The following is a 27,858-nucleotide window of genomic DNA, read 5'->3' as shown; positions in this document are numbered from 1 at the left end:
GTAAAAGCCCTAAAAGCCCAGGTAAAAGCCCTAAAGGCCCAGGTAAAAGCCCTAAAAGCCCAGGTAAAAGCCCTAAAGGCCCAGGTAAAAGCCCTAAAGGCCCAGGTAAAAGCCCTAAAGGCCCAGGTAAAAGCCCTAAAAGCCCAGGTAAAAGCCCTAAAAGCCCAGGTAAAAGCCCTAAAGGCCCAGGTAAAAGCCCTAACAGCCCAGGTAAAAGCCCTAACAGCCCAGGTAAACGCGGTAAAAGTATAGCTGTCATTTCAGAGGTGAACATATGGTTATCCCCACATTTACACTTGCTCAAGTCGAAAAAAAAGTCAGCTCGTATCTGAACATCTCTATATTGCTGCTGCCGCCGCCATGGTAACAGCAGCAACAACAACATCCTTCTCTACAAACAAATGTTTTTCGTCCTAGTCTCAAAATGTGTCCACAAAAGCAAACGTAATGACTCACTGCGGAAAGCTTGCCAGGCCCATAGTTACGGTTGCTAACGTAGGATTGGACAATAGCCGTTTGTGGGAGGAGTTGGCGAAGGGTCAGTTGTGGGTCTGAGAAGTGAAGCTCACTTCCGCGTTCAACAAACTGTAATCCCCTCTTCTTCCTCTGGGGGCTGGTGTCAGAAAGCAGCATTCTCCATAGACCCCCATGTTAAAATCACCGATTTTACATCCTCAGTAAACATGTTAAAAGCCTGGTGTCACAACGTTTTCTGGTCTCAATCGATAGTTTCTACCCCCACACACACTCTGAGGGGGGTGAATTTTTTTTTAACTCTACAGTTTTACTGTTATAAGGTTAAAACTCTGGCCAATTAGGGCGCGGAAACGTTGAGTGACAGGTCCGAGCAGCTCCGTGGACAGCTGCTTCGCCAATGGGGGACGTCACGGACGCTACGTCCATTCTTTTTGTAAAAAGAATGGACGTAGCGTCCGTGACGTCCCCCATTGGTTTTGGGGAGTCGTTTTTGTGACTCCAACATGGCGGCCTGAACAGCGCCATGTTGGATTGGCCGGCTGAGAACCCGCCCACTGGCCTCGAAGCAGCTGTCCACGGAGCTGCTCGGACCTGTCACTCAACGTTTCCGCGCCCTGATTGGCCAGAGTTTTAACCTAATAACAGTAAAACTGTAGAGTTAAAAAAAAATTCACCCCCCTCAGAGTGTGTGTGGGGGTAGAAACTATCGATTGAGACGAAAAAACATTCTGACACCAGGCTTTTAACATGTTTACTGAGGATGTAAAGTCGGTGATTTTAACATGGGGGTCTATGGAGAATGCTGCTTTCTGACACCAGCCCCCACAGGAATCCGAGGGGATTACAGTTTGTTGAACGCGGAAGTGAGCTTCACTTCTCAGACCGACAACTGCCCCCTTGGTCTCAAACTTATAATAGTTAAAGGGATAGTTACTTTTTTTTTCAAGTGTGTGGTTCTATGAGGACTCAAGGAGAATAGATAGATATATATTGCAGATATTATACTGATGGGACACGTGTACCCCATACAACCCCACTTCAAAAAACCTGAACTGTCCCCTTAACTACTCATAATTTTGAGAATTGGTAGAAAATAAACCAGACCTCTATTATACTGGTTTCCAAACCAGTTGCAGAGGAAGCCTCTGCAATGAGTGGTGACCCCACTCGGGTCATTCCCCTCTCGAAGAAAGCCTGGAGCACTGTCCTGGTCTCTCCATTGATTTTTGTTCGTTCTGTTGACAACAAAAGAGAAAAACATTTAAATAGAAACTTTTTTTTTTAATTCAGCGATGGGAAAAACTGTCAAGGTGTGCACAGACAAAAAGAGAGAAGCAAATAGAAAGGTGAAACCAGCAGAGACTAGTGCAAAGATGAATACAGAAATCATACTGTATTGATTACCTTACTTCAAAATCACTTCTGATATATGTCTAATTTATTCTTCTTACTGTAAATACTAGGTTATGACTTAAAGAATAGTTCACCCAAAAATGAAAATTCTATCTAGTCTATATTTCAAGCTTGTTTGTAGCGGAAGCTCCTCTTCCCAGTTCGTCCAACCGGGAAGAGGAGCTTCGAGAAGCTTCCGCTACAAAACAAGCTTTAAATATAGACTTATTTCATTTTTTTGTGACAATTTCGCATTCAATACAAGACGGACATTACATACGAGCAGCATGGAGGTATTTGGATGTTTTTTGGTGTGTTGGTATCCATTTGCAACCATGCACTGCTACGCCGAGACCCCTTGTAACTCAGAGAAGCCACGGAGGACTCTGAAACTTCTCCCAGCCCTTAGTCCACATGAGGGGGAGGAGATAATGACTGAAATTTCACTTTTGGGTGAACTATCCCTGAAGTTTGCAAATGTACACTTACCTCTCATTTTCTCAGCCATCATGAACCTGAATGAATGCAGAAAAATGAAAATTCAGCTCAGCATCATGGTGTAAATTTCAAGTTGTTCTAAAAGTTGTACTAAAAACATATCTGGCATATTGATAAATGGGGGAGGGGGCACTGTATTCCAATTAGTCATATCATATTCTTGAATCTGGAATAAAGTCTAGTGTTTCACACAGGTTTGCAAGGAGAGTGTGGCGGGTGGTGTGTGTGTGTGTGTGTGTGTGTGTGTGTGTGTGTGTGTGTGCGTGTGTGTGTGTGCGTGTGCGTGTGAGAGAGAGAGAGAGAGAGAGAATGCCAATACGGAGCAGCGCTATAAAATGATGCGCTATGGGGGCTGTGGCTATGGTGCTGTCATATGCGCGCTTCTTTCTTTCTGTGTGTGTCTTACAGTCTATGGTGTGTGTGTGTGTGTGTGTGTGAGAGAGAGAGAGAATGCCAATCTTCTTTTTACAGTCTATGATGCCAATACAGAGCAGCGATCGCACCGTGTTTCGCTTTTACCGCTTTTTTTCGCTTGCGCGCTTTTCTCTGTGTGTCAGAAAATGTCACTACGGAAACATAAGTCTATCTATCTATCTATGCTACACATACATTGAATTGAATTATCTGTGCAATTCCGTCAATGAGGCTATTTTTAGTCAACTTTCAGTCTGACCTGTTTGTTTCCATTCCTCACAGGCAGGTGCTCGTACACGTACCGGTATATTCAAGGGAATGCTAACCAGAATGTGGTCAGTGGTTAAAAAGTATGCCGACTGGCTCAAGGACCGGACAGTTTCATTTCAGAGGTCTGTCAGAAATAACATGCATTACTGATATCACGTTTCCCCTCGTTATCATTATTATTAAATCAGGAACACCAAATACTAACCTGCTGTCTACCACAAGCTTCTTCTTGGTCTTTTTTCCCGTTTTCTGGCAGGCAGCACCTACAGGTGCAATAGCGCCACCTCCTGTCCTGGAGTGAGAGGCTTATCCCCGACATTAAACCAAAGATACCAAACCAAACTAAATGAATACATTCATGGCCCCTTCTCTCTGACACCTAAACAACCCCCCCCCATCTTTCCGGTACGCGTCCGGTACCGGTAACAGGTTGCCTAGCAACCACAGTAAACTATGGCTATCGTCCAACAAAGATACGGAATAAATAATATTTTATTGTATTTTCTATCAGCTGTGGATTCATGAGGACTGTCAAACACACGCCACTTTCATTGATTATTTATCATATAGCCTAGCTAGGCTATTATTTAACAGGTGTTGGACAACATTAAAAAAAGCCTTTATTATAGGCTATTTAAACTATTTATTAAAATTATATATCTTTTTTTTTTAAATTGTTTTTCATGGACAAGATCCTAGCTCTAATGATCAACCTTCTGTGCCTACTGGGCATTAATAACATTGGGTCAACCAGATGAATAGGTGATAACAGCCTCCTGCACCTACTAGTAGGTAGAGTAGGGCCCTACTGGCCCATATTTGTGGGATGATGGTACCCGGATTACGTCTATTCAATGGTATGACAACAGTCAGATCGGGTGAGTCTGGTCTCTAGTGGCTCGGTGACTGATAAATGTCACAATTGACCCTTTGTAAAGGCCCCGCCCCCCACGGTTACTGTTGCTAGGTTGGACAAACAATGGTCACGGAAGGGTTAACTCCCATTGGAAACCATTGAAAATTAGGCAGATTTAAATTGCTTGTAAGGAAAATTTGAATTAACTTATAGATCAGAAAAATAGTGTCCATGATAGAGGACAGACGTGGCTCAATAGCGATTGAACGGGCATTACCTGACTTTTCCGAAAAATGGGGAAAAATCATTGTTTTGGTCACTCACTAGCTAGTAGCTAACGGCGCTAGCTAACGTTAGCTACAAGCTAACGCTTAATCTCCGCCGATCTCCCGTTTCTCCTCGTAAAACTTCACAAAGTTCAAAAGACATTAGCAGCGGTAATGTTACGTTTGCTAGATAATTATGAAGGTATTAGATCTTCTCTGTCTATGAACACGACCAGAGAGTGGACTGGAGAATGAATGAGCTTCAATAGCACTTCAGTACAGCCAGGGAAAAACAGGCTCACTTCTCATGAGGACTGCACAACAACAACAACAAACAAACCTATGCAATTAACCCCTGACCTATCCTAGAGCTCCCCCTAGTGGACCACCCCCAAACCCTATTATTAAGCTTAACTAAATACACAACAGAAGGTTAAAGTAATATGTATACAGTAGCCTACATAGGCTAAGTATGTTTATTGATGTCTTAGGTTTGGGGAATGGGATAAAAATGACTCGGGGAATACGTTCCAGTCAGATATTGTGAGTTGCTATTGCAGGAACCCCAGACACATTTTAACCATATTGAAAAATGATAAAGTAGTTTTTGCCGAAAAACTTGCTGTCTACCTATCTTGTTTCATAGGGTTTCATTCCAGGGTTGTCCAACCTTAGAATGTTGTGCAACACGTGACATGGGGAGAAGCGCTCTGATTGGTGGATCAGCAACCAATCAGAAGGCCAACAAAGGGTCAATTGTTAAGTTGTTTATATTTTATTGTTATTGTTTATGTTTTGCCATTGATTGTCACTTACTCATCTGTTTATCTTTATTAATATTATTTCATTGTTATATATAAGCAATATAAGCTCTGTCTTGTCCTGCTGATAAAGCTGTTTAAATTAAAACTGAAATTGAAATTTAAAAAAAATCCAGAAACCCCGGCCCATAATAAGCTGATGACGTCACGGCGGGGCAGGGAGAGGAGAGGGCTGCTGGCCCTTTAATGACGTCACGGCGGGGCAGGGAGAGGAGAGGGCTGCTGGCCCTTTAATGACGTCACGGCGGGGCAGGGAGAGTAGAGGGCTGCTGGCCCTTTAATGACGTCACGGCGGGGCAGGGAGAGGAGAGGGCTGCTGGCCCTTTAATGACGTCACGGCGGGGCAAGGAGAGGAGAGGGCTGCTGGCCCTTTAATGACGTCACGGCGGGGCAAGGAGAGGAGAGGGCTGCTGGCCCTTTAATGACGTCACGGCGGGGCAAGGAGAGGAGAGGGCTGCTGGCCCTTTAATGACGTCACGGCGGGGCAGGGAGAGTAGAGGGCTGCTGGCCCTTTAATGACGTCACGGCGGGGCAGGGAGAGTAGAGGGCTGCTGGCCCTTTAATGACGTCACGGCGGGGCAGGGAGAGTAGAGGGCTGCTGGCCCTTTAATGACGTCACGGCGGGGCAGGGAGAGTAGAGGGCTGCTGGCCCTTTAATGACGTCACGGCGGGGCAGGGAGAGTAGAGGGCTGCTGGCCCTTTAATGACGTCACGGCGGGGCAGGGAGAGTAGAGGGCTGCTGGCCCTTTAATGACGTCACGGCGGGGCAGGGAGAGGAGAGGGCTGCTGGCCCTTTAATGACGTCACGGCGGGGCAGGGAGAGTAGAGGGCTGCTGGCCCTTTAATGACGTCACGGCGGGGCAGGGAGAGTAGAGGGCTGCTGGCCCTTTAATGACGTCACGGCGGGGCAGGGAGAGGAGAGGGCTGCTGGCCCTTTAAGAGGAAGAGGACAGGAAGAGCCCGCACCTCCTCCTCCTCCTCCTCCTGCTGCTGCTGCTGCTGCACATTGTTCTGCGGCTCCGCTACACACACAGACACACACACAGAGACAGACACACACAGACCGACACACACACACACACACACACACAGAGAGAGACAGACACACACACAGACCGACAGACAGACGCTGCGTCTTTGTGTCGGTGACTGATGGATTCGCCGGTTCAGACGTGACGGGGACAAAGAGACAGAAGAGGAGGAGAGAGAAGAGGAGGAGAGAGAAAGAGAAATAGAAATTGAGAGACAGAGAGAGGAGGAGAAAGAGAAGGAGGAGAGAAGGAGACAGAAAGAGAAACAGAAAGAAGAGAAGAAGAGGAGGAGGAAGAAGAGGAGGAGGAGGAGTGACGCGATGTCCGGAGCCTCGCGCCGCTGGACCGGTGGCCGCGCGCTCAGGTGAGTGACAAGACGGAACAAAGAGGCTGCGCTGGCTGCTGCCGTTGTCATGGCAACCACACATCTCCCAGTCTGAGGTCATGGTGATGATGAGGAGGAGGAGGAGGAGGAAGGCTCGGTGTGTGACGTCACTGTTGTTGTTGTATAATGATCATTCAGTAGTAGTAGTAGTAGTAGTAGTACTTACTGCTGCAGTAGGTACACACAGTACTCAGTGAGGGGGGGGGGCGTGGCCTCGCCGTGACGTCACAGAGGGCGTGGCCTCGGCGTGACGTCACAACCGCTGGCTGCTCTTTACAGTTAAAATCTCTCCAGCTTCTTCCTGAGTCGGCAGGTCAACAGGAAACACACACACACACACAGGAAACACAGAGGTGTGTGTGTGTGTGTGTGTGTGTGTGTGTGTGTGTGTGTGTGTGTGTGTGTGTGTGTGTCCTACTTTCTTTGTTTGGCGACTTCAGTGGAAACAAACTGAGGAGATTTGAACATTAAAACCAAAGCAGCTCACACGCTGGCCCTGATAAAGGTGTAGCTTCACCAGATTCACCGCAAGCATCGGCATTTATCAACCTGAGCGTGAGCGTACGGTCACGCCAGCTCTCACCAGGCGGACGCACATTTGTTTCAAATATATTTATTAGGAAACTGATCACATAAAGAAATGAACAGTCGACAGTCACGTTTCCATGTTTTTTACAGAAATAAAAAGTAATCCCTAACAAAAAAACTACTGACAAAACTGAATAACAAGTAACATCAACAAGGCAGATAAAACAAAACAGACAGGACAAAAAAAAAAGAAAAAAAGGGGCAGTACCGTGAGTACTATTTAGCTTCCTTAGCCCCTCAGATGTTCCCAGAATTATTCAACTAAGATCTGCGTCTAATTGAATCCCCAAAAATCTACGAAAAGAAATCAAACATTTCATGCCAATAATTTAGAAGTTTGGGGCAGAGAGCGAAACTGTGAGAGGGTTCCCTCCATGGACTCACATTTCTCACACAAGGGAGAGACTTCAGGAAATACTCTATGCAGCTTTGTTTGGGAGTAATGAAGTCTGTGCAATGTTTTAAATTGACTCAAACAGTGTCGGGCGTTTATAGAACATTCATGGATGTGCTCCAAGTGGACGCACATCTGGAACCAGCGTAGAACATGCAGGAAGGCTACCTGTCCAGGTGCAGCTCATCTCCACGGCCAAATGTGTTTGTTTTGTTTTTTCCCGTCAGTGGGACATCGGGCCGGTGTTTCACATCCCTCCATCAGTCGAACCATGCCAGTGGTGCTGATGGTCATAAAGTCATGTATGGTGAAGTCAGGTAAAATGGGCCACTTTTTGGTAAACGATTAATAAGACCATCAAAAACGCTATGCATGAAATCCATTGATATTTTTAAAAATCGACATAGGTCTCTTAAATGTTTCTGTGTGAAAAAAAAATTAAAAAGTATAATTATTTTGGAATTATGAGAGTTAAAGTATCGGGATGTTCCCTCTCAAGGTACGATGAAGGTTCAGGTAAAATGGGCCAGCCGTTCAGTTAAATTGGGCCAAGAGAGAACAACACAGTAATTTTAGCAGAAATCATTACAATTTTAATAATTAATTGACACTACTACTAAACTACAACACTAAACTTAACATTAACAGTGAATACATAAGAGGTTGAAGACATTTTTTAATCTTAAAATGCATTTTAAAATTACATGATCATGTTGTTGCTATGCTCTTTGTTAGCTGACTATGTTATAGGCTCTTTTACTGTGTGTGAATGTGTGTGTGTGGTATTATAGATGCCATTTTTTCCCCCACAGTGCTAATGGCACCATGAGTGGCACTGACCAACCTTGGATATATATCTAACTTTGAACATGTTTTGCAGCCTCACTTTCTGTGTAACTTCAGTGTAAGACTGTGTTTTGTATGTGGCCCATTTTAGCTGAAATGCATGGCTCAATTTACCATGATGCATTAAGGTAAATTGAGCCACCCACAAAAATGCATTTAAATTAAAAATAAGTAAGCTTAGCAAGAATTTTGCATTCTATCCAATGGGGGGAATCACAATGTGTATTATAAATCACATTTTTTATTGTAGATCTGTTTTTTTATGGAGTTATCAACCTTATCAGTTTCAAGTGAAATTTGTTTGCCAGGCCACTTTTGGCACACTTCTCCTCAGCAGGCTGGATATAAAGCATCGTCCCACCCACAACAGCAACCAGAGACTCAAATCTATTGTTTTTTTTCAAGTACAGTTGTAGCAACAATTTTAAATCATTTACAGCCATTGCCTGTTAAAACTTAAAAAGCTAGGAGGCTCAAACCTTAACTGGCTCATTTTACCTGATGGCCCAATTTACCTGATGTCACCCTATGTTTTGAGATATCATGTATTCTATTTTAGTACTTGAACGCACATAACCCGATGTGTGTGAACATGAAGCCGGATAGTGTGACTCTAGCCTGATAAACAAGGACATCATGTAACTGCTGAGTTCTCTTAGTCTGTCAGTTAGGTCTGTTACATTAGATACACACCTGAACAACAACACACACACATGTTGCTTATCACATTCTGAGAACATGCTGAGAACATCCAACCTCTGTACGGGGCAGGCCCAGCCCAAGAAGATAAATGTGACCCATTTCCTGATGGACTTTATCTGTGACCTGAGTAAACGTTAGCCTACTACTTTTTTTTTTTTTTTAAACTCTTTATTTAAAAGTCATTTTCAACTTTTAGTACAGAACAAAAAACAGATACAAGACATTGAACAATTACCCATATTCAAGGTCCGGGGGTGATCAATAAGTCCTCAAGACAAATGTGTGCATACAGTCTCATTCATTTGCTAAGTAGTCTTTCCATTTCTGCCACCGTTTTTCACCTAGATCTTTTTGGAGTCTGATTGAGTATGTCATTTGCTCTAGTACATGTAGTTGTTTTACAATACCAACAAAAGATTCTGTAGTGGGAGCATTTTTCTGGAGCCAACATTTTGTGATGGCCTTCTTACTTGAGGCCAGCAAGACCCTGAGTAGATACTGATCAGCTTCACTCAACCCATCTGGCATATTCCCAAGGTAGAGAGTTGTGAACAATACATTCATATTAAAACATAGAACCTTTGAGATAATTTTTGTCACTTCTCTCCAAAAAGACTGAATGGAGGGGCAAGACCAAAAAATATGGGCATGATCAGCAAGAGCTTCTCCACATTCTCTCCAGCAGGTCATTTGTGTACCAGTCTGTTTGGACTTCTGTTTGGGAGTTATAAAAAAACGAATTAAACTTTTCCAGCAAAAATCTCTCCAGGTCCATGAATTGGTGGAGGATGATTGTGTTTTCCAGGCCTTTGACCACATGTCCTCTGTTATTACAGTATTTAACTCCTTTTCCCACCGTTGTTTTATGTAGTCAGTTGAGTCCTTCTTCAGAGAGGTGATGCTGTGGTATAGCTTGCTTATAAGTCCTTTAATTTTCCCAGAGTTGTATGCATCCATAAATATATGTATAAACAATGATAGCTCTGCTGGGTTACAACCTTTTAGCTTTTTACAAAAATAATCACGGACCTGTAAATACCTGTAGAAGTCTTGCCCACCTAGTCCATACATTTGACACAAATCTTTAAAGCTGATAAGTTCCCATTTTTTAACAATTTTGCATAGAGCAGTAACACCATAATAGGTCCATTGTTTATATCTGTGATCTAATAATGCTGGTGTGAATTCGGGGTCATACGCTGGCCATCTAAGTAGTTTTATCTGTTTCTGGAGTTCAAATTTTTTAATCACCTCACCCCATACCTTCAATGAACAGTTCACCCATTGGCTCTCTGTATGTAGTGTTTTTTTCTCCATCCCCGCACAGCCAAGCAGTGAATGGATTGGTGTATCTGTTAAAGATAACTCCATGGTTTTCCATTTCGCTTCATAAGAAGGGTTACACCAATATACAAGAGGCCTCAGTTGGGCTGCTAAATAATAGTCCCTTAAAGATGGGAGGGCCCTGCCGCCCCTCTCTTCCGGAAGCTGAAGGGTGGAAAATTTTACCCTTGGTCTCTGTTTATTCCAAATGAATCGTGAAATATGTTTGTTCCACTCTCTAAATTGTTTCAGAGGGATTTCCACTGGCAATGATAAAAAAAGATATAATAACCTAGGGAGAATATTCATTTTTATTGATCTAATTCTGCTTCCAAAGTCAAGAGGCAACAGGCTCCACCCATCAAGGTCATCATATATTTTTTTGTTAATAGGCTACTGTTATAGTTAATATTGAATAACTGTGACATGTCTTTAGGCAAATTTACTCCCAGATATTTAATAAAGGGCGTGTTCCATTTAAAACTACACGTTACGTTGATTTCTTCATTAGGTGTGTAATTAAATGTCATAACCTGTGTTTTATGTATATTTAGGGCATATCCTGAATATCCCCCATATGTTTCTAGCATTTTCATTAACAGAGGCAGGCCTGAATTAGGATTTTTTATTGTGATCAACACGTCGTCCGCATACAGACTTATTTTATATTCCTCTCCTCCCATGGATATACCCTCTAATTCTATTTCCTGGCGTATTGCTTGGGCTAAGGGTTCGATGAATAAATTAAATAGGCTGGGACTGAGGGGGCAGCCCTGCCTGCAGCCACGTTGTAAAGTTATAGAGTCAGACAGACTGCCATTAACTTTGATTCTTGCCGTGGGGGAGGTGTAAAGTGCCTGGATACAGTGTATAAAATCCTTACTAAAATTGAATCTTTTCATAACTAAATACAGATATTCCCACCCGACTGAATCAAAAGCTTTTTCAGCATCTAAGCTGAGAATGATGGCACTGATTTGATCTTTGTTAATCTGTTCGATAGTATGTAAGGCTCTTCTTATGTTGTCCTGTGTCTGTCTATTCTTTATGAATCCTGTTTGATCCTCGTCTATTAGTAAGGGCATTACAGGTTCCATTCTTTTTGCAAGGATGGTGGCATACAATTTATAGTCTGAATTTAAAACACTAATGGGTCTGTACCCTTTACAGTCCACTCTATCCTTCCCTTCTTTGGGGATCACAGATATGAAGGCCTCTCTCCAGGAGGGGGGGGGGGGAGCCTCCTTTTAGAATATAATTAAAGCTGGACTCCAAATAGGGGAGCAGGTGATCTTTCATTGACTTATACCATTCTGGAGGAAAGCCATCCGTCCCAGGTGATTTGTTAGTGTTCAAGCTTGAGATGGCTTTACTTATTTCCTCCTTTGTTATTGGCGAGGTAAGTTTATCGTTAGCTTCTTTACCTAACGTGGGAAGGTCTAAAGAGCTCAAAAATTCAGCAGCTGAGTGGCTATTAACCTGTTCTGACTGAGAGTATAAAGATTTATAATATCTTTCAAATGCTTTTTGTATGCCGTCCAGATTGTTAGTAATTCTATTTGTAGTAGGATCCCTGATCTTATGGATAGTGTTTTCTGCCTGTTGTTTTTTGAGCCTCCAAGCCAATAATTTTGCAGCCTTGGGGCCAGCCTCATAATATCTTTGTTTCATGAATCTTATATTTTTCTCCACCTCCTCGCTTAATATTTTATCTATTTCCTGTTTAGTATGTCTAATTTGTTGTATGATCGAGGGTTCTTTATTTGTTATATGTATTTGTTCCAAGTTTCTCAGTTTTTCCTGTAGGCCAGCTAACTTTTGGGTCTTTATTTTTTTTAGTGCAGCTGTCCTGGCAATAATCTTCCCCCTGAGAACAGCTTTAGCAGCGTCCCACAATATGCTGGGGTTTACCTCTCCATTATTATTGTCCTGCATATATAGTGCAAAGTCCTTTTCCATTGAATCTCTAAAGATATGGTCATTTAGCAAGCCAGTATTAAGTCGCCACAAAGTGTTTCGCTGTCTTCCATCTAAATGTAAGGTTAGAGAAATCCCTGAGTGGTCTGAAAGATCCCTCTGACCTATTCTGCAACATTTCAACCTATGAAGATCTTTGTTATACATGAAAAAATAATCAATCCTTGAATGGACTGCGTGTCTTGCAGAATAAAAAGTATAACCTGGGGTTGATCCATTCAGAGCCCGCCACACATCAATAAGTCCCAAATCTTTAAGTACTTTGTTTATGCGTTTTTCAGTCAAATTCCTTTTCCTTGTTCTATTGGTTGTATCTAAAGAAGGGTTCAGAAGCATATTGAAATCTCCTGCACAAATAAGAGTCCCATACGTTTGTGATGTAATTAATTCAAATATCTTTCTGAAAAAGGTTATATTGCTTCCCGGGGGAGCATAGACATTAAATAATGTTACTTCTTTTTGGTCTATTTTTCCTTTCACCAAAACAAATCTACCTTCTCTATCATTAATTTGGGATATAAATTCGAATTTGACCGCATTTGAGATCAATATAGCTACTCCCCTTCTTTTTCCTTTCTTATATGATGAAAAGAAAGTATTTCTATACCCCATCTTTTTAAGTTTTTCATGTTCAGCACCTGAAAGGTGCGTTTCCTGCCAAAATGCCACGTTTACTTTTTCCTTTTTTATTTTAGCAATCATTTTGCTTCTTTTGACGGGGTTATTCAGCCCATTTACATTCAGGGACTGTATATTATAGTGTTGATAATGCATCAGTCTTGCAATTGAAACATTCTTGTATCACCCCGGACCAATGGTAATAAACAATACAGTATAAAACAGATGAACATCGAGAACGAAGTAGAACAGTGAACTGAACCTCCATCAGAAAAGCTGTCATGTCGCTTTCGACAGTGAGGGAGCTGGCCACAGGGTGGGGCCCTCACTCAGTAGAAAAAAAAGAAAAAGAAAAGAGAGTTTGGTGGCTCTGTCTATTGCCCATAGGCACCAGCCTGTATTTTAACGTAATAATAAGATAGTGGGGAGGTTATCATTAAGTGTCTCACTCATCCCTTGCTGTTGCTCCCGGTTCCGTTCTGCGATATTCCTTCAGCTTATCTCGGATCTGCCGCTGGAATCTTTGTTTTTCTCTACCGGGTCGGGCCTCCGTCGTCTCCCAGGGGAGAAGCCGAGCCAGTGTCTCCTCCGAGATGTCTTTGCTCCTGGTCCTGCCGGGGATCTCGCCCACCGTGTATCCTCTCCTCCGCAAATCTTCTGCTGCTTGTGCGGCGCTGTTATAAGTTACGGGGCCCGTGTCAAAAAAGGCTCGCAGTTTTGTCAGCGGGGTCTGGAAGCGTACGCCATTCTCTCGCAGTATTTTCTTGATGGGTATATATTCCTTCCTTTGGTTCTGTACCTCCGTTGCATAATCATGATCAAAATACACCCGTTTGTTTTGGACACGGAGCTCTTTTTTCCAGGCTGCGTGAAGGATCTTTTCTTTGACTGAGAACTGGAGGAAACGAACCACCATGGAGCGTGGGGGGGCACTCGGTGGTGGTTTTGATGCCAAGGCGCGGTGCGCGCGCTCAATTCCCAGTCCACGGCCGGGATCGCTCCCCAGCTCCGTCGTGATGAAGTTTTCAATAAAAGTCACTGCAGACGTGCCCTCGGCGTCCTCCGGGATGCCATAAATCCTGATATTATTGCGCCGAGAGCGCCCTTCCAGATCAGTCACTTTTTCCTGTAGCGCCCGTTGTTTAGTGAGCAGCTGGGTGAGAGTGTCTTTGACTCCAATGTCCCATCTTTCCATGCCGAGCATGTTTTCCTCCATCTGGCTCACGCGTTCCACTGCCCCCTCAATTTGGCCTGTCACATCCTGTATTTTCCGGTTTACTTCTGATACAAATTCGTCCATTTGTTTTTTGATATCTTCCATGAAGCACGCGCGGAAGTCTGAGAGGTCTTTTTTCAATTCGGCTTGTAGCGCTGCCATTCCCGTAGTCAAAACTTCACTCACCGCCGTGCGTATTGAATCCAAAGTTTCGGTCTCCCTGCCGCCTCCATCTTGATTCGGAGTTTCGCTAGCTTCAGCCTCCGTCTCGAGTTCTCTTTCTGGGTTACTGCGCAGGTCGTACCTTTCTTTCTTGGCTTTGTCAACGTTCATCGTCGAAGCGGAGTGTAATTTGTTTGTTTATGTGTAGTCCTATTGAGTAAAGATTATTGAATTTGAGGCTGATGCCTGGAGCTCAGTCACTATGCTGCCATGCCGTGTAGCGCGCCACCGGAAGTCAACCAGCCTACTACTTTTGTACGAAAGACTTCTCTGGTTTGTTCTTGGGCTTCCAATACAAAGAATCTAAGAATAAAGAAAGAATAATATGCCTATATGATTTCTCCTCAGTCACTTGTGTTTAGTAAACTGCAGGAGCATTTCATGAGATCGCTGGGTTTCCTGACGTGGTCGGTGACACGTACGTCTGCAGCCTCCATCCACCGGGATGACGCTTATCAATCACTAAAACTATCAATCTATCAATCACAGAAACTATCAATCTATCAATGTCCAGATATTTAATGTTGCCGCCCTCTCCCTGTTCACCGCGGTAATGTCAGTAAAGTCTCTTCTTGGCCGTCTTCCGTGTCTCCATGTGGTAAAAGGGGCAGGGCGACGCCTCTAAAGCAGGAATATATCGGGGCGTGACATTTAAATTACGCTCGTTTTCAGCCGCCGGATTTATCACCACCACGCCGGTTCTACGCCGAAATCAGCAGCGTACACACTTTTAGTAAATCACACGAGACACTTGGTGCTCGCTGATATTTACACCAGAATCTACACCAGCGCAAGTTTGATAAATGAGGTCTTCTGTCTCTGTCTCTACCTGTCTGTCTGTCTGTCTGTCTGTCTGTCTGTCTCTCACCTGTCTGTCTGTCTGTCTGTCTGTCTGTCTCTCACCTGTCTGTCTCTACCTGTCTAACCTGTCCAGATAGCCCGGTGCAGGCGTGAGCCTGCTTGACGATAAGGCGTTACCATGGCACCCAGGCCGTCGTCCGGGGAACTATGGGGGCTCCATCTGATGCCGCCCCGCATCCTGGTGGACTGCTGCCTCCCCAACGGTGAGAGTCTCCTGGTTTCAACCGGTCCGGTCCGGTACGGTCCAGTCCGGTCCGGTCCTATCTGGTCCGGTACGGTCCAGTCTGGTCCGGTCCAGTCTAGTCCGGTCCGGTCCGGTCCAGTCCCTGATCAGTCCCTGATGTGTCCTTGTGTGTCTAGGGATGATGGTCAGTCTGGAGTGCCTCAGAGAAACTCCTCTCATCAACATCAAGCAGCAGCTGTTCACTGAGGCCAGGAAGTATCCGCTGTACCACCTGCTGCAGGTGAGTCCGTCTGACCTTTGACCCCCCCCCATGATAGACTGTGATGTAATCTCTGCTCTCTGATTGGCCAGGAGGAGTCGTGCTACATCTTTGTGGGCGTGACCCAGGAGGCGGAGAGGGAGGAGTTTTATGACGAGACCAGGCGACTGTGTGACCTCCGACTGTTCCACCCGATCCTGAAGGTCATCGAGCCGCTGGGCAACCGGGAGGAGAAGATCCTCAACCGAGAGATCGGTAGGTACCGTGATGGGAGTGACGGTTTATCCGTAGAGTGGAGTGATGTTATATCCGTAGAGTGGAGTGACGGTATATCCGTAGAGTGGAGTGACGGTACCCATAGAGTGGAGTGACGGTATATCCATAGAGTGGAGTGACGGGAGTGACGGTATATCCATAGAGTGGAGTGACGGGAGTGACGGTATATCCATAGAGTGGAGTGACGGGAGTGATGGTATATCCGTAGAGTGGAGTGACGGTACCCATAGAGTGGAGTGACGGGAGTGACGGTAGAGTAGAGTGACGGTATGTCCGTAGAGTGGTAGTGACGGTATATCCATAGAGTGGAGTGACGGGAGTGACGGTATATCCATAGAGTGGAGTGACGGGAGTGACGGTATATCCATAGAGTAGAGTGACGGGAGTGACGGTATATCCATAGAGTGGAGTGACGGGAGTGACGGTATATCCATAGAGTGGAGTGACGGGAGTGACGGTATATCCATAGAGTGGAATGACGGTAGAGTGGAGTGACGGTATATCCATAGAGTGGAGTGATGGGAGTGACGGTATATCCATAGAGTGGAGTGACGGGAGTGACGGGAGTGACGGTATATCCATAGAGTGGAGTGACGGGAGTGACGGTATATCCGTAGAGTGGAGTGACGGTAGAGTGGAGTGACGGTATATCCATAGAGTGGAATGACGGTAGAGTGGAGTGACAGTATGTCCGTAGAGTGGAGTGACGATAGAGCGTTTGCACCCGCTGATGATCGGACATAAATAATGAGCTTTGGTCGTACATCGTGGACGATTTACTTGTACAGCGTGTGTTGGTTGTAACAACAAGATGTTTAAACATCATACAGACTTTAGACCCCATCAGGGTCAGGAGGTCAAACCAGGGTCCAGTTAGGGCCGATGTCACTGCTGCCGTCCTGGACAGGTGTCTCTCTCTAGGACGGAGTTCCTGAGTCTGGAGTGATGCAGGTTCCAGGTGGTTGGTGGTTTCTCTGGGTCTCTACTGAGACACTACATCTAATACGCTACATCTGTTGTCCCTCCTCCTTCAGGGTTTGCCATTGGGATGCCGGTGTGTGAGTTTGAGATGATGAAGGATCCAGAGATCCAGGACTTCCGCCGGGCCATTCTGAGCGTCTGCAGAGAGGCCATGGAGGAGAGGGAGGGGGGCGGTGCCCACAGCCAGGCGCTGTACGTTTACCCCCCCAACGTGGAGTCCTGCCCCCAGCTGCCCCAGCACATCTACAGCAAACTGGACAAAGGTAAACACACAGGGTCAACTGCCCCAACACATCTACAACAAACTGGACAAAGGTAACCCAGGTAACACAGGGTCACCTGCCAGGTGATGACCTCACGTAGCTTGACCAGATGTCCATCAAGAAGCCTCCTGTCAGGCATCACTGTAAATAAGAATGGATTCCGCCTGGTTAAAGCAGCAGTGAGCGATCCGGTGGTTTTGGCTAACTTCCTGTCAGCAGATGGAGTTAGCAGCCCCCGCCCTCGTCATGGATCTATTGGTCCTCGTCCCTACGTCACCACATTCAGGCGCATCCCTTGGCTGCACACACAGAGAGGACTGCCCCTTTATGCCGTTCTCTCTCCTCATTGGATAAAGGTTGTAGGATACAAGGAAAGTTTTCTCCTGGGCTCAGAGCAGAGCAGAGTGACTGACAGACCCGTGTTTCAGACCAAACACTCTATAGAAGTGATTGCTGTCGGAAGATACAACTATTTAAGACTTAGATTAACACAAACATTCACCTGACTTCTGCTTTAACCAAAGGTTAAATAAAAAAATAAAAAATAGATAGATCCACCTTGATAGTAGATAACACTTTGTCTCTACCTGTCTGTCTCTCTACCTGTCTGTCTATCTCTCTACCTACCTGTCTGTCTCTCTACCTGTCTGTCTGTCTCTCTACCTGTCTGTCTGTCACTCTACCTACCTGTCTCTCCACCTGTCTGTCTGTCTCTCTACCTGTCTGTCTCTCTACCTACCTGTCTGTCTCTCTACCTGTCTGTCTGCAGGGAGGCTGATTGTGACCATCTGGGTGATTGTGTCTCCGTCCAACTCCAAACAGAAGTACACGCTGAAGGTAAATAATCCTGAAAGGTGAAGTGTTGCTGTGGTCCATGGTGAGACAGACAGGTGCCTCACACTGAGACGATGACATCACTGTCCTGTGTGAGACGATGACATCACTGTCCTGTCCTCTACAGGTGACCCATGACAGTCTACCTGAGCAGCTGATAGCTGAGTCCATCAGGAAGAAGAGTCGGTCGATGCACCTGTCGCCTCAGCAGCTCCGCCTCTGTGTTCAGGAGTACCAGGGCCAGTACATCCTCAAGGTACAACTACCTGTCTGTCTGTCTGTCTGTCTGTCTGTCTGTCTGTCTGTCTGTCTGTCTCACCTGTCTGTGTCCAGAGAGACAGACAGGTGATGATGATGATGATGATGATGATGTCCACCTGTCTGTCTCCTCAGGTGTGTGGCTGTGATGAATACCTGCTGGAAAAGTATCCTCTCAGTCAGTACAAGGTAATGGCCTCCACCTGTCTCACCCTCACCTTCTGCCTCAACCTGTCTCACCCTCACCTTCTGTCTCCACCTGTCTTACCCTCTCCACCTGTCTGTCTCACCCTCTCCACCTGTCCGGTCCTGTATCACAATGGGTCGCCTCCCTCACCTGATGCTCGTCTCTAAGGACAGCCTCTACTCTCAGCTTCCTGTCTCACCCTCTCCACCTGTCTGTCTCACCTGTCTCACCCTCTCCACCTGTCTGTCTGCAGTACATCCGGTCCTGTATCACGGTGGGTCGCCTCCCTCACCTGATGCTCGTCTCTAAGGACAGCCTCTACTCTCAGCTTCCCGCCTCGGGCTTCGTCACTCCTTCGTACAGGTACGACCGACAGCCAATCGCTTTCCCACGCGGGCGTCGCAGCCAATCAGGAGCTTGCGCAGCAGGTGCATGACGTGTGTGTTGTGTGTTGTGTTGTGTGTGTTTCAGCCGTCGGACGCCTCAGCCCTCCCCGTGTCCCGGTGGAGGCGACGGTTCTCCTCCTCGCTCCCTCTGGGCCTTCAACACGCTGCTGCGCGTCCGGCTGCTCTGCGCCACCTACGTCAACGTCAACATCAGAGACATCGACAAGGTGTGTGTCTGTGTCTGTGTGTCTGTGTGTGTGTGTGTGTGTCTGTGTGTGTGTGTGTGTGTTCTACATATGTTGTTAAACATGTGTGTGTTTTCAGATCTATGTGAGGACAGGAATCTATCACGGTGGAGAACCACTGTGTGACAACGTCAACACACAGAGAGTCCCCTGTTCGAACCCCAGGTACACACTGAGACACACACACACACACACACACTGACACAGACACACACATACACACACAGACACACACACTCTCTCTCTCTCACCTGTGTGTGTGTGTGTGCAGGTGGAACGAGTGGCTGACCTATGACCTTTACCTGTGTGACCTCCCTCGCTCGGCCCGACTCTGTCTCTCCATCTGCTCAGTGAAGGGAAGGAAGGGAGCCAAGGAGGTAGGACCTGTCTGTCTGACTACCTGTCTGTCTGACTACCTGTCTGTCTGTCTGTCTGTCTGTCTGTCTGTCTCACCAAGGCAAGGCAATTTTATTTGTATAGCCCGTTTTTACCACCAGTTTGTCTCAAAGGGCTTTACAGACCAGCTTAATGGGAGGACTGGATGGCAGACCGGTTTAGCAGCAGAGGAAAGGGATAACGAACACCATGTTCGAGCATAAGGGTGTCCATCAGTGCACGTGGCACCAGGACACCCTAGGACGGAGGTCAATGATCGACTTTGTAGTCGTGTCATCTGACCTCCGGCCGTATGTCTTGGACACTCGGGTGAAGAGAGGGGCTGAGCTGTCAACTGATCACCACCTGGTGGTGAGTTGGATCCGCTGGCAGGGGAGGAAGCTGGTCAGACCTGGAAGACCCAAGCGTATCGTGAGGGTCTGCTGGGAACGTCTGGCAGAATCCCCTGTCAGGGAGGTCTTCAACTCCCACCTCCGGGAGAGCTTTGACCGGATTCCGAGGGAGGCCGGAGACATTGAGTCTGAATGGACCATGTTCTCCACTTCCATTGTTGACGCGGCCGTCCGGAGCTGTGGCCGTAAGGTCTCCGGCGCCTGTCGTGGCGGCAATCCCCGAACCCGGTGGTGGACACCAGAAGTAAGGGATGCCGTCAAGCTGAAGAAGGAGTCCTACCGAGCCTGGCTAGCTCGAGGGACCCCCGAGGCAGCTGACGGGTACCGGCAGGCCAAGCGGACGGCAGCCCGGGCGGTCGCGGAAGCAAAAACTCGGGTCTGGGAAAAGTTCGGGGAGGCCATGGAGGAGGACTACCGGTCAGCCTCGAGGAAATTCTGGCAAACCATCCGGCGCCTCAGGAGGGGGAAGCAGTGCTCCGCCAACACTGTTTACAGTGGAGGAGGGGAGCAGTTGACCTCGACTGGGGATATCGTCGGGCGGTGGAAGGAATACTTCGAGGATCTCCTCAATCCCACTGACACACCTTCCGCCGAGGAAGCAGAGGCTGAGGATTCAGAGGTTGATTCATTCATCACCCAAGCTGAAGTCACTGAGGTAGTCCGGAAGCTCCTCAGTGGCAAGGCACCGGGGGTGAATGAGATCCGCCCTGAGTACCTCAAGTCTCTGAATGTTGCGGGGCTGTCGTGGCTGACACGCCTATGCAGCATCGCGTGGCAGTCGGGGACAGAGCCTCTGGACTGGCAGACCGGGGTGGTGGTCCCTCTCTTCAAAAAGGGGGACCGGAGGGTGTGTTCCAACTACCGGGGGATCACACTCCTCAGCCTCCCGGGGAAAGTCTATTCCAGGGTGCTGGAGAGGAGAATTCGGCCGATAGTCGAACCTCGGATTCAGGAGGAACAATGCGGTTTTCGTCCTGGCCGTGGAACACTGGACCAGCTCTACACCCTCCGCAGGGTGCTCGAGGGTGCATGGGAGTTTGCCCAACCAGTCCACATGTGTTTTGTGGACTTGGAGAAGGCTTTCGACCGTGTCCCACGTGGCATCCTGTGGGAGGTGCTCCGAGAGTATGGGGTCGGAGGCCCTCTGCTGAGGGCTGTACGGTCCCTGTATGACCGGAGCAGGAGCTTGGTTCGCATTGCCGGCAGTAAGTCAGACCTGTTCCCGGTGCGTGTTGGACTCCGGCAGGGCTGCCCTTTGTCACCGGTTCTGTTCATTATTTATATGGACAGAATTTCTAGGCGCAGCCAAGGGCCGGAGGGGGTACGGTTCGGGAGCCACTTGATTTCATCTCTGCTTTTTGCAGATGATGTGGTCTTGTTGGCTCCCTCGAGCCAGGACCTTCAGCATGCACTGGGGCGGTTTGCAGCCGAGTGTGAAGCAGCTGGGATGAGAATCAGCACCTCTAAGTCCGAGGCCATGGAAAAAGGTGGTTTGCACCCTCCAGGTCGGGGGAGAGTTCCTGCCTCAGGTGGAGGAGTTTAAGTATCTTGGGGTCTTGTTCACGAGTGAGGGGAGAACGGAGCACGAGATCGACAGGCGGATCGGTGCGGCAGCCGCAGTAATGCGGTCATTGTATCGGTCCGTCGTGGTGAAGAAGGAGCTGAGCCGAAAGGCAAAGCTCTCGATTTACCGGTCGATCTACGTTCCCACCCTCACCTATGGTCATGAACTCTGGGTCATGACCGAAAGAACGGGATCCCGGATACAAGCGGCCGAAATGAGTTTCCTCCGCAGGGTGGCGGGGCGCTCCCTTAGAGACAGGGTGAGGAGCTCTGTCACCCGGGAGGAGCTCGGAGTAGAGCCGCTGCTCCTCCACATCGAGAGGAGCCAGCTGAGGTGGCTCGGGCACCTGTATAGGATGCCCCCTGGACGCCTCCCTCGTGAGGTGTTCCGGGCATGTCCCACCGGGAGGAGGCCCCGAGGAAGACCCAGGACACGCTGGAGTGACTACGTCACTCGGCTGGCCTGGGAACGCCTTGGGGTCCCCCCAGAAGAGCTGGAGGAAGTGTCCGGGGAGAGGGAAGTCTGGGGATCCCTGCTCCGACTGCTGCCCCCGCGACCCGGACTCGGATAAGCGGCGGACAATGGATGGATGGATGGATGGAAAGGGAGGGGTCCACCTGTCTGTCTGTGTCAAGACCTGTCTATCTGTCTCACCTGTCTGTCTGTCAGGAGCACTGTCCTCTGGCCTGGGGCAACGTCAACCTGTTTGACTACAAGGACATCCTGGTCTCACCTGTCTGTCTGTCTCTCTGTCACCTGTCTGTCTGTCTGTCAGGAGCACTGTCCTCTGGCCTGGGGCAACGTCAACCTGTTTGACTACAAGGACATCCTGGTCTCACCTGTCTGTCTGTCTCTCTGTCACCTGTCTGTCTGTCTGTCAGGAGCACTGTCCTCTGGCCTGGGGCAACGTCAACCTGTTTGACTACAAGGACATCCTGGTCTCACCTGTCTGTCTCTCTGTCACCTGTCTGTCTGTCAGGAGCACTGTCCTCTGGCCTGGGGCAACGTCAACCTGTTTGACTACAAGGACATCCTGGTCTCACCTGTCTGTCTGTCTGTCTGTCACCTGTCTGTCTGTCAGGAGCACTGTCCTCTGGCCTGGGGCAACGTCAACCTGTTTGACTACAAGGACATCCTGGTCTCACCTGTCTGTCTCTCTGTCACCTGTCTGTCTGTCAGGAGCACTGTCCTCTGGCCTGGGGCAACGTCAACCTGTTTGACTACAAGGACATCCTGGTCTCACCTGTCTGTCTCTCTGTCACCTGTCTGTCTGTCTGTCTGTCTGTCAGGAGCACTGTCCTCTGGCCTGGGGAAACGTCAACCTGTTTGACTACAAGGACATCCTGGTCTCACCTGTCTGTCTGTCTGTCTGTCTGTCTGTCAGGAGCACTGTCCTCTGGCCTGGGGCAACGTCAACCTGTTTGACTACAAGGACATCCTGGTCTCACCTGTCTGTCTCTCTGTCACCTGTCTGTCTGTCAGGAGCACTGTCCTCTGGCCTGGGGCAACGTCAACCTGTTTGACTACAAGGACATCCTGGTCTCACCTGTCTGTCTCTCTGTCACCTGTCTGTCTGTCAGGAGCACTGTCCTCTGGCCTGGGGCAACGTCAACCTGTTTGACTACAAGGACATCCTGGTCTCACCTGTCTGTCTGTCTGTCTGTCACCTGTCTGTCTGTCAGGAGCACTGTCCTCTGGCCTGGGGCAACGTCAACCTGTTTGACTACAAGGACATCCTGGTCTCACCTGTCTGTCTCTCTGTCACCTGTCTGTCTGTCTGTCAGGAGCACTGTCCTCTGGCCTGGGGAAACGTCAACCTGTTTGACTACAAGGACATCCTGGTCTCAGGTAAAGTGGCTCTGAGTCTCTGGCCGGTTCCTCACGGTCTGGAGGATCTGCTCAACCCCATCGGAGTCGCAGGTTCGAATCCCAACAAGGTACGCCACGCCTCCACCTACCTGTCTGTCTGACCCTCCACCTACCCGTCTGTCTGTCCCTTCACCTACCAAAGTCCAAGTCTTGTGCAGGAGAGGCTGAGTTCTCCTGCCTGCCTGTCTCACCACCTGTCTGTCTGCCTGTCTCACCACCTGTCTGTCTGTCTCACCACCTGTCTGTCTGCCTGTCTCACCACCTGTCTGTCTGCCTGTCTCACCACCAGGAGACCCCGTGTGTGGAGCTGGAGTTCTCGTGGTTCAACCAGATGGTCGTGTTTCCAGACGAGCAGCAGATAGAAGAACACGCCAACTGGACCATCAGCAGAGAGCTGGGATACAGTTACTGCCATGGACTGGTACTATTTACTTATTGATTTATTTACTTATTTATTTAACAGGTAGGCCTATACTACTACACATCAAACCACACAATAGTTGTAGAACCAACACACTGGAAGTTTATCTACATTCACATACTAGTTCATTTAAAATGAATGGATTCTGTGAGAGACTTATTATGTTATATAGATATTATATGTTATTATGGATTTGTTCTCTAACCTTAACCCTCACTGTAATAACAATAAACTCAGGACTGTATGTGTCCAGTTCAGTGTTGATAATTAGTTACATACATAGAAGATCATATCAATACAACACAGCCTCGTTAGCTGCTGCTACATCAGCAGACTAACGATTCACTCTGATTGAGATCAACGGGCTGTCGTGCTGTCGTTAGGTAAAGATGAGTGTGTAGTGTGTGTAGTGTAGTGTGTAGTGTGTAGTGTAGTGTGTAGTGTGTGTAGTGTGTGTAGTGTAGTGTGTAGTGTGTAGTGTGTGTCTGTGCGGTGACGGACGTGTCTCGGTCTCAGAGCAGCCGTCTGGCCTGTGACAGCAGCGTCTCGGCGGCCGATGGAGAGCAGCTGCGGTGTCTCTGCTCCAGAGATCCTCTGTACGAGCTGTCGGAGCAGGAGAAGGACTTCCTCTGGAGGCACCGGTGAGTCTGTCTGTCTCTACCTGTCTGTCTGCTCTACCTGTCTGTCTGCTCTACCTGTCTGTCTCTACCTGTCTGTCTGCTCTACCTGTCTGTCTGTCTCTCTCTCTGCAGACATTACTGTGTAAAGATCCCAGAGTCTCTTCCTAAGCTGCTTCTGTCTGTCAAGTGGAACTCCAGAGACGAGGTGTCCCAGGTAACGTCCTCCTCATCCTCCTCCTCCTCCTCCTCCTCACAGTCGCGATGGATTCAGTTTAAACTAGTTAAACTCATTGGTCTCCTCCTCCTCCTGCTCCTCCTCCTCCTGCTCCTCCTCCAGATGTACTGCTTGCTGAAGGAGTGGCCTCTGATGGAGTCGGAGTCGGCGTTGGAGCTGTTGGACTGTAACTTTCCCGACCCAATGGTCAGAGAGTTTGCGCTTCGCTGCCTCGTGCAAAGTCTGACGGACGACAAGCTGTCGCAGTATCTGCTGCAGCTGGTGCAGGTAGAGGACACCTCCTTCTGCACCTCCTCCTCTCTCCTCTCTCCTCCTTCTGCTCCTCCTCCTCTCTCCTCTCTCCTCCTTCTGCACCTCCTCCTGCTACAGGAGTCTCTCTCCTCCTCCTGCAGTAGGAGGAGTCCCTAACTGCTCTGTGTGTCCAGGTGCTGAAATACGAGATGTACCTCGACAACCCTCTGGCTCGTTTCCTCATCAAGAAAGCTCTGACCAATCAGAGGATCGGACACTTCTTCTTCTGGCATCTAAAGTGAGTAGAGCGGCGTGGCCTCTGGTTTGGAGGAACGTTGAGCGTTGACGTTGACGTTGAGTGTTGAGCATTGAGCGTTGACGTTGAGCGTTGAACGTTGGTGTTGGAGGAACGTTTCCCCCAGAGCGCTGGCGTTGACGTCAACGCTCAATGCCAACGTTGAGCGCTGGCGTTGAAAGTTGAAAGTTGAGCATTGACGTTGAGCGCCGGCGTTGAGCGTTGGTGTTGAGCGTTGGCGTGTATGTTGGAGGAACGTTTGCCCCAGAGCGCTGGCGTTGACATCAACGCTCAATGCCAACGTTGAGCGTTGACGTTGAGCGTTGAGCGTTGAGCGTTGACGTTGAGCATTGAGCATTGACGTTGACGTTGAGCGTTGAGCATTGACGTTGAGCGTTGGTGTTGAGCGTCAACGCTCAATGCCAACGTTGAGCGCCGGCGTTGAGCGTTGGTGTTGAGCGTCAGCGTTGAGCGTTGGTGTTGACGTCAACGCTCAATGCCAATGTAGCCAATGTCGATCTGGCCCTCTGCGTTGTGTTTCTCACGGCCTGCCCTAGGTGGGGTCCGATCCCACGACGCTAACCTCTTCGCCAAGAGGTTGACAACCACTTAGCAGGTTGGTTAGCACGTCTTTTATGTGTGGAGTGAGTGCACATCCGTTGCACCAACGTTGAGCGCCGGCGTTGAGCATTGAGCGTTGAGCGTTGAGCTTTGAGCGTCAGCATTGACGTTGAGCGTTGACCGGACTGAAGAGAGAGCAGACCGGTTTAACAATTGGGGAAAGGGGGGGTAGGGGGGCGACTGGCGTTGAGCGTTGAATGTTGACATCGAGCGCTGACGTTGAGCGTTGACCTGCGTTGTCTCCGTCCCGTCTCTCAGGTCAGAGATGCACAACAAGACGGTGTCGCGGCGCTTCGGGCTGCTGCTGGAAGCTTTCTGCAGAGCCTGTGGCATGTACCTGAAGCACCTGAACAGACAGGTGAGCTCCGCCCCTCTGACCTGCATCTGGGCTCTGATTGGTCACTGAGGCGTCTTCTTAAACTGTGTGTGTGTGTGTGTGTGCGTGTGTGTGTGCGTGCGTGCGTGCGTGCGTGCGTGCGTGTGTGCAGGTGGAGGCCATGGATAAACTGGTGAACCTGACTGACACGCTGAAACAAGAGAAGAAGGACGAGACACAGAAAGTATGAAAACACTGTCTGTATTCGAAACCGCATACTCTCCTGCTAGTACGTACTGATTTGGCCAAAATGCAGTGCAAACAAAAGCAAAATCTACAGTATGCGAAAAATGTATTGATGTAAATGTGGTGGTTTGTGTCCGTAGGCTCCAGAGCCCCGAGGCAGCGCTGCTCTTCTGTCCAATACACACAGGAAGCTTCACTTTACATTCAGACTAACTAATGCTACTGATACAGCTGTTAGATTTCATCACTGAAACCAACATTTATCTCCTAGAAATACTTTAACCAGCCGGTGGTAAACCTCTAAAAACCTGTGGGTAAGTTAATTAGCGATGGTTTTCTCCCCCGGGATGAGGACGGAGGTTGGCCGGCCGAGCAGCTCTGCAGACCGGCTGCTGCCTCTGTGATGTCCCGGTCGCTGCGGAGCTTCACTTCTCCGAAAAACATCGGAGCAAACTTTTAAACAGCTGTCGTTTGGATAAACTGGCCGTATATTTGGGATCTAAACAGTTACTTTCTCACATGAAAACATATTAAAACGTAATAAAGTTACGTAATAACAGCGCTAGAGCAAGAAATAAAACAGCTTTTAGCCTGTTTTACAGCTACTGCTACCGGTTGCTGTGAAATGCATTCTGGGAAACTTGTATACTGCATACTGCGGTGTGAACGGTGTCGGTCTGCTGAAGTAGCAGACTGAATACTACATTCAGTATGCAGTATAAAGTATACTAACGCAGTATGCAGTATACAGTACATACTAACGCAGCATGTAGTAGGCAGTACAGTAGTATGCGGTTTCGAAAACAGCCACGATCTCTGTTTCTCCGCTGAATGAAATGTTGCTGTGCTGTGATTGGCTGGTGGTGACCTGTTGCTGTGCTGTGATTGGCTGGTGGTGACCTGTTGCTGTGCTGTGATTGGCTGGTGGTGACCTGTTGCTGTGCTGTGATTGGCTGTCAGACTCAGATGAAGTTCCTGGTTGAACACATGTCTCGTCCAGACTACATGGAGGCTCTGCAGGGATTCGTTTCTCCTCTGAACCCGGTTCACCAGCTGGGAAACCTCAGGCAAGTCACCGACCGACGGAGCTACTGACTGGTCTATCTCTCTACCTGTCTGTCTGTCTGTCTGTCTGTCTACCTGTCTCACCTCTCCACCTGTCTGCAGGCTGGAGGAGTGCCGTATCATGTCCTCGGCGAAGCGCCCCCTGTGGTTGAACTGGGAGAACCCCGACATCATGTCCGAGCTGCTCTTCACCAACAACGAGATCATCTTCAAGAACGGAGATGGTAAGTGGCTCGGCGCCGATGACATCACCGGTCCTCCGGGGCAGCAGCAGGGCATTGTGGGTAACGTGGCTGTGTGTGTTGCAGACCTGCGCCAGGACATGCTGACTCTGCAGATCATCAAGATCATGGAAAACATCTGGCAGAACCAGGGGCTGGACCTGCGGTGAGGACTGATGACATTTTTTTTATTTTTTATTTAACCTTTATTTAACCAGGCAAGCAAATTAAGAACAAAATTCTTATTTTCAAGTGCAGCCTAAAGGGGAAGGGGAAGGGGAGTGCTAAAAGTGAAAACAAGGTTATATAAATTACACAGAAAAATTCAATATCCAA

At 48.1% G+C, this 27,858-nt stretch overlaps 2 protein-coding genes across 2 annotated transcripts in view; one reads left to right on the top strand and one right to left on the bottom strand.

Moving 5' to 3' along the window:
* LOC146968217 (uncharacterized) overlaps window positions 1–9,468 on the bottom strand; it is a 40,725-nt gene extending 31,257 nt beyond the window's left edge. The window contains exons 1-3 of the mRNA XM_085759812.1: window positions 9,411–9,468; window positions 5,961–6,016; window positions 1,582–1,749 (exon numbers count right to left, since the gene is read on the bottom strand). Coding sequence (XP_085615938.1) covers window positions 1,582–1,749; window positions 5,961–6,016; window positions 9,411–9,468 — 282 coding nt within the window. The remainder of the gene's footprint in view (window positions 1–1,581; window positions 1,750–5,960; window positions 6,017–9,410) is intronic.
* LOC146968216 (phosphatidylinositol 4,5-bisphosphate 3-kinase catalytic subunit alpha isoform) overlaps window positions 6,314–27,858 on the top strand; it is a 37,842-nt gene continuing 16,297 nt past the window's right edge. The window contains exons 1-23 of the mRNA XM_085760021.1: window positions 6,314–6,389; window positions 15,231–15,360; window positions 15,518–15,621; window positions 15,693–15,855; window positions 16,911–17,120; window positions 17,890–17,957; window positions 18,082–18,210; window positions 18,348–18,401; window positions 18,653–18,762; window positions 18,871–19,012; window positions 19,110–19,195; window positions 19,302–19,407; window positions 23,167–23,319; window positions 23,541–23,672; window positions 24,189–24,313; window positions 24,425–24,506; window positions 24,630–24,794; window positions 24,953–25,056; window positions 25,933–26,032; window positions 26,163–26,234; window positions 27,197–27,303; window positions 27,404–27,525; window positions 27,610–27,688. Of these exons, the coding sequence (XP_085616147.1) occupies window positions 15,276–15,360; window positions 15,518–15,621; window positions 15,693–15,855; window positions 16,911–17,120; window positions 17,890–17,957; window positions 18,082–18,210; window positions 18,348–18,401; window positions 18,653–18,762; window positions 18,871–19,012; window positions 19,110–19,195; window positions 19,302–19,407; window positions 23,167–23,319; window positions 23,541–23,672; window positions 24,189–24,313; window positions 24,425–24,506; window positions 24,630–24,794; window positions 24,953–25,056; window positions 25,933–26,032; window positions 26,163–26,234; window positions 27,197–27,303; window positions 27,404–27,525; window positions 27,610–27,688 (2,498 nt within the window). The 5' untranslated portion in view covers window positions 6,314–6,389; window positions 15,231–15,275. The remainder of the gene's footprint in view (window positions 6,390–15,230; window positions 15,361–15,517; window positions 15,622–15,692; window positions 15,856–16,910; window positions 17,121–17,889; window positions 17,958–18,081; window positions 18,211–18,347; window positions 18,402–18,652; window positions 18,763–18,870; window positions 19,013–19,109; window positions 19,196–19,301; window positions 19,408–23,166; window positions 23,320–23,540; window positions 23,673–24,188; window positions 24,314–24,424; window positions 24,507–24,629; window positions 24,795–24,952; window positions 25,057–25,932; window positions 26,033–26,162; window positions 26,235–27,196; window positions 27,304–27,403; window positions 27,526–27,609; window positions 27,689–27,858) is intronic.

This window comes from Trachurus japonicus, chromosome 18, assembly GCF_045865225.1.
Source record: "Trachurus japonicus isolate A0001 chromosome 18, Traja_1.0".
Classification (NCBI taxonomy): Eukaryota; Metazoa; Chordata; class Actinopteri; order Carangiformes; family Carangidae; genus Trachurus; species Trachurus japonicus.
This window is presented reverse-complemented; position numbering and strand designations above follow the sequence as displayed.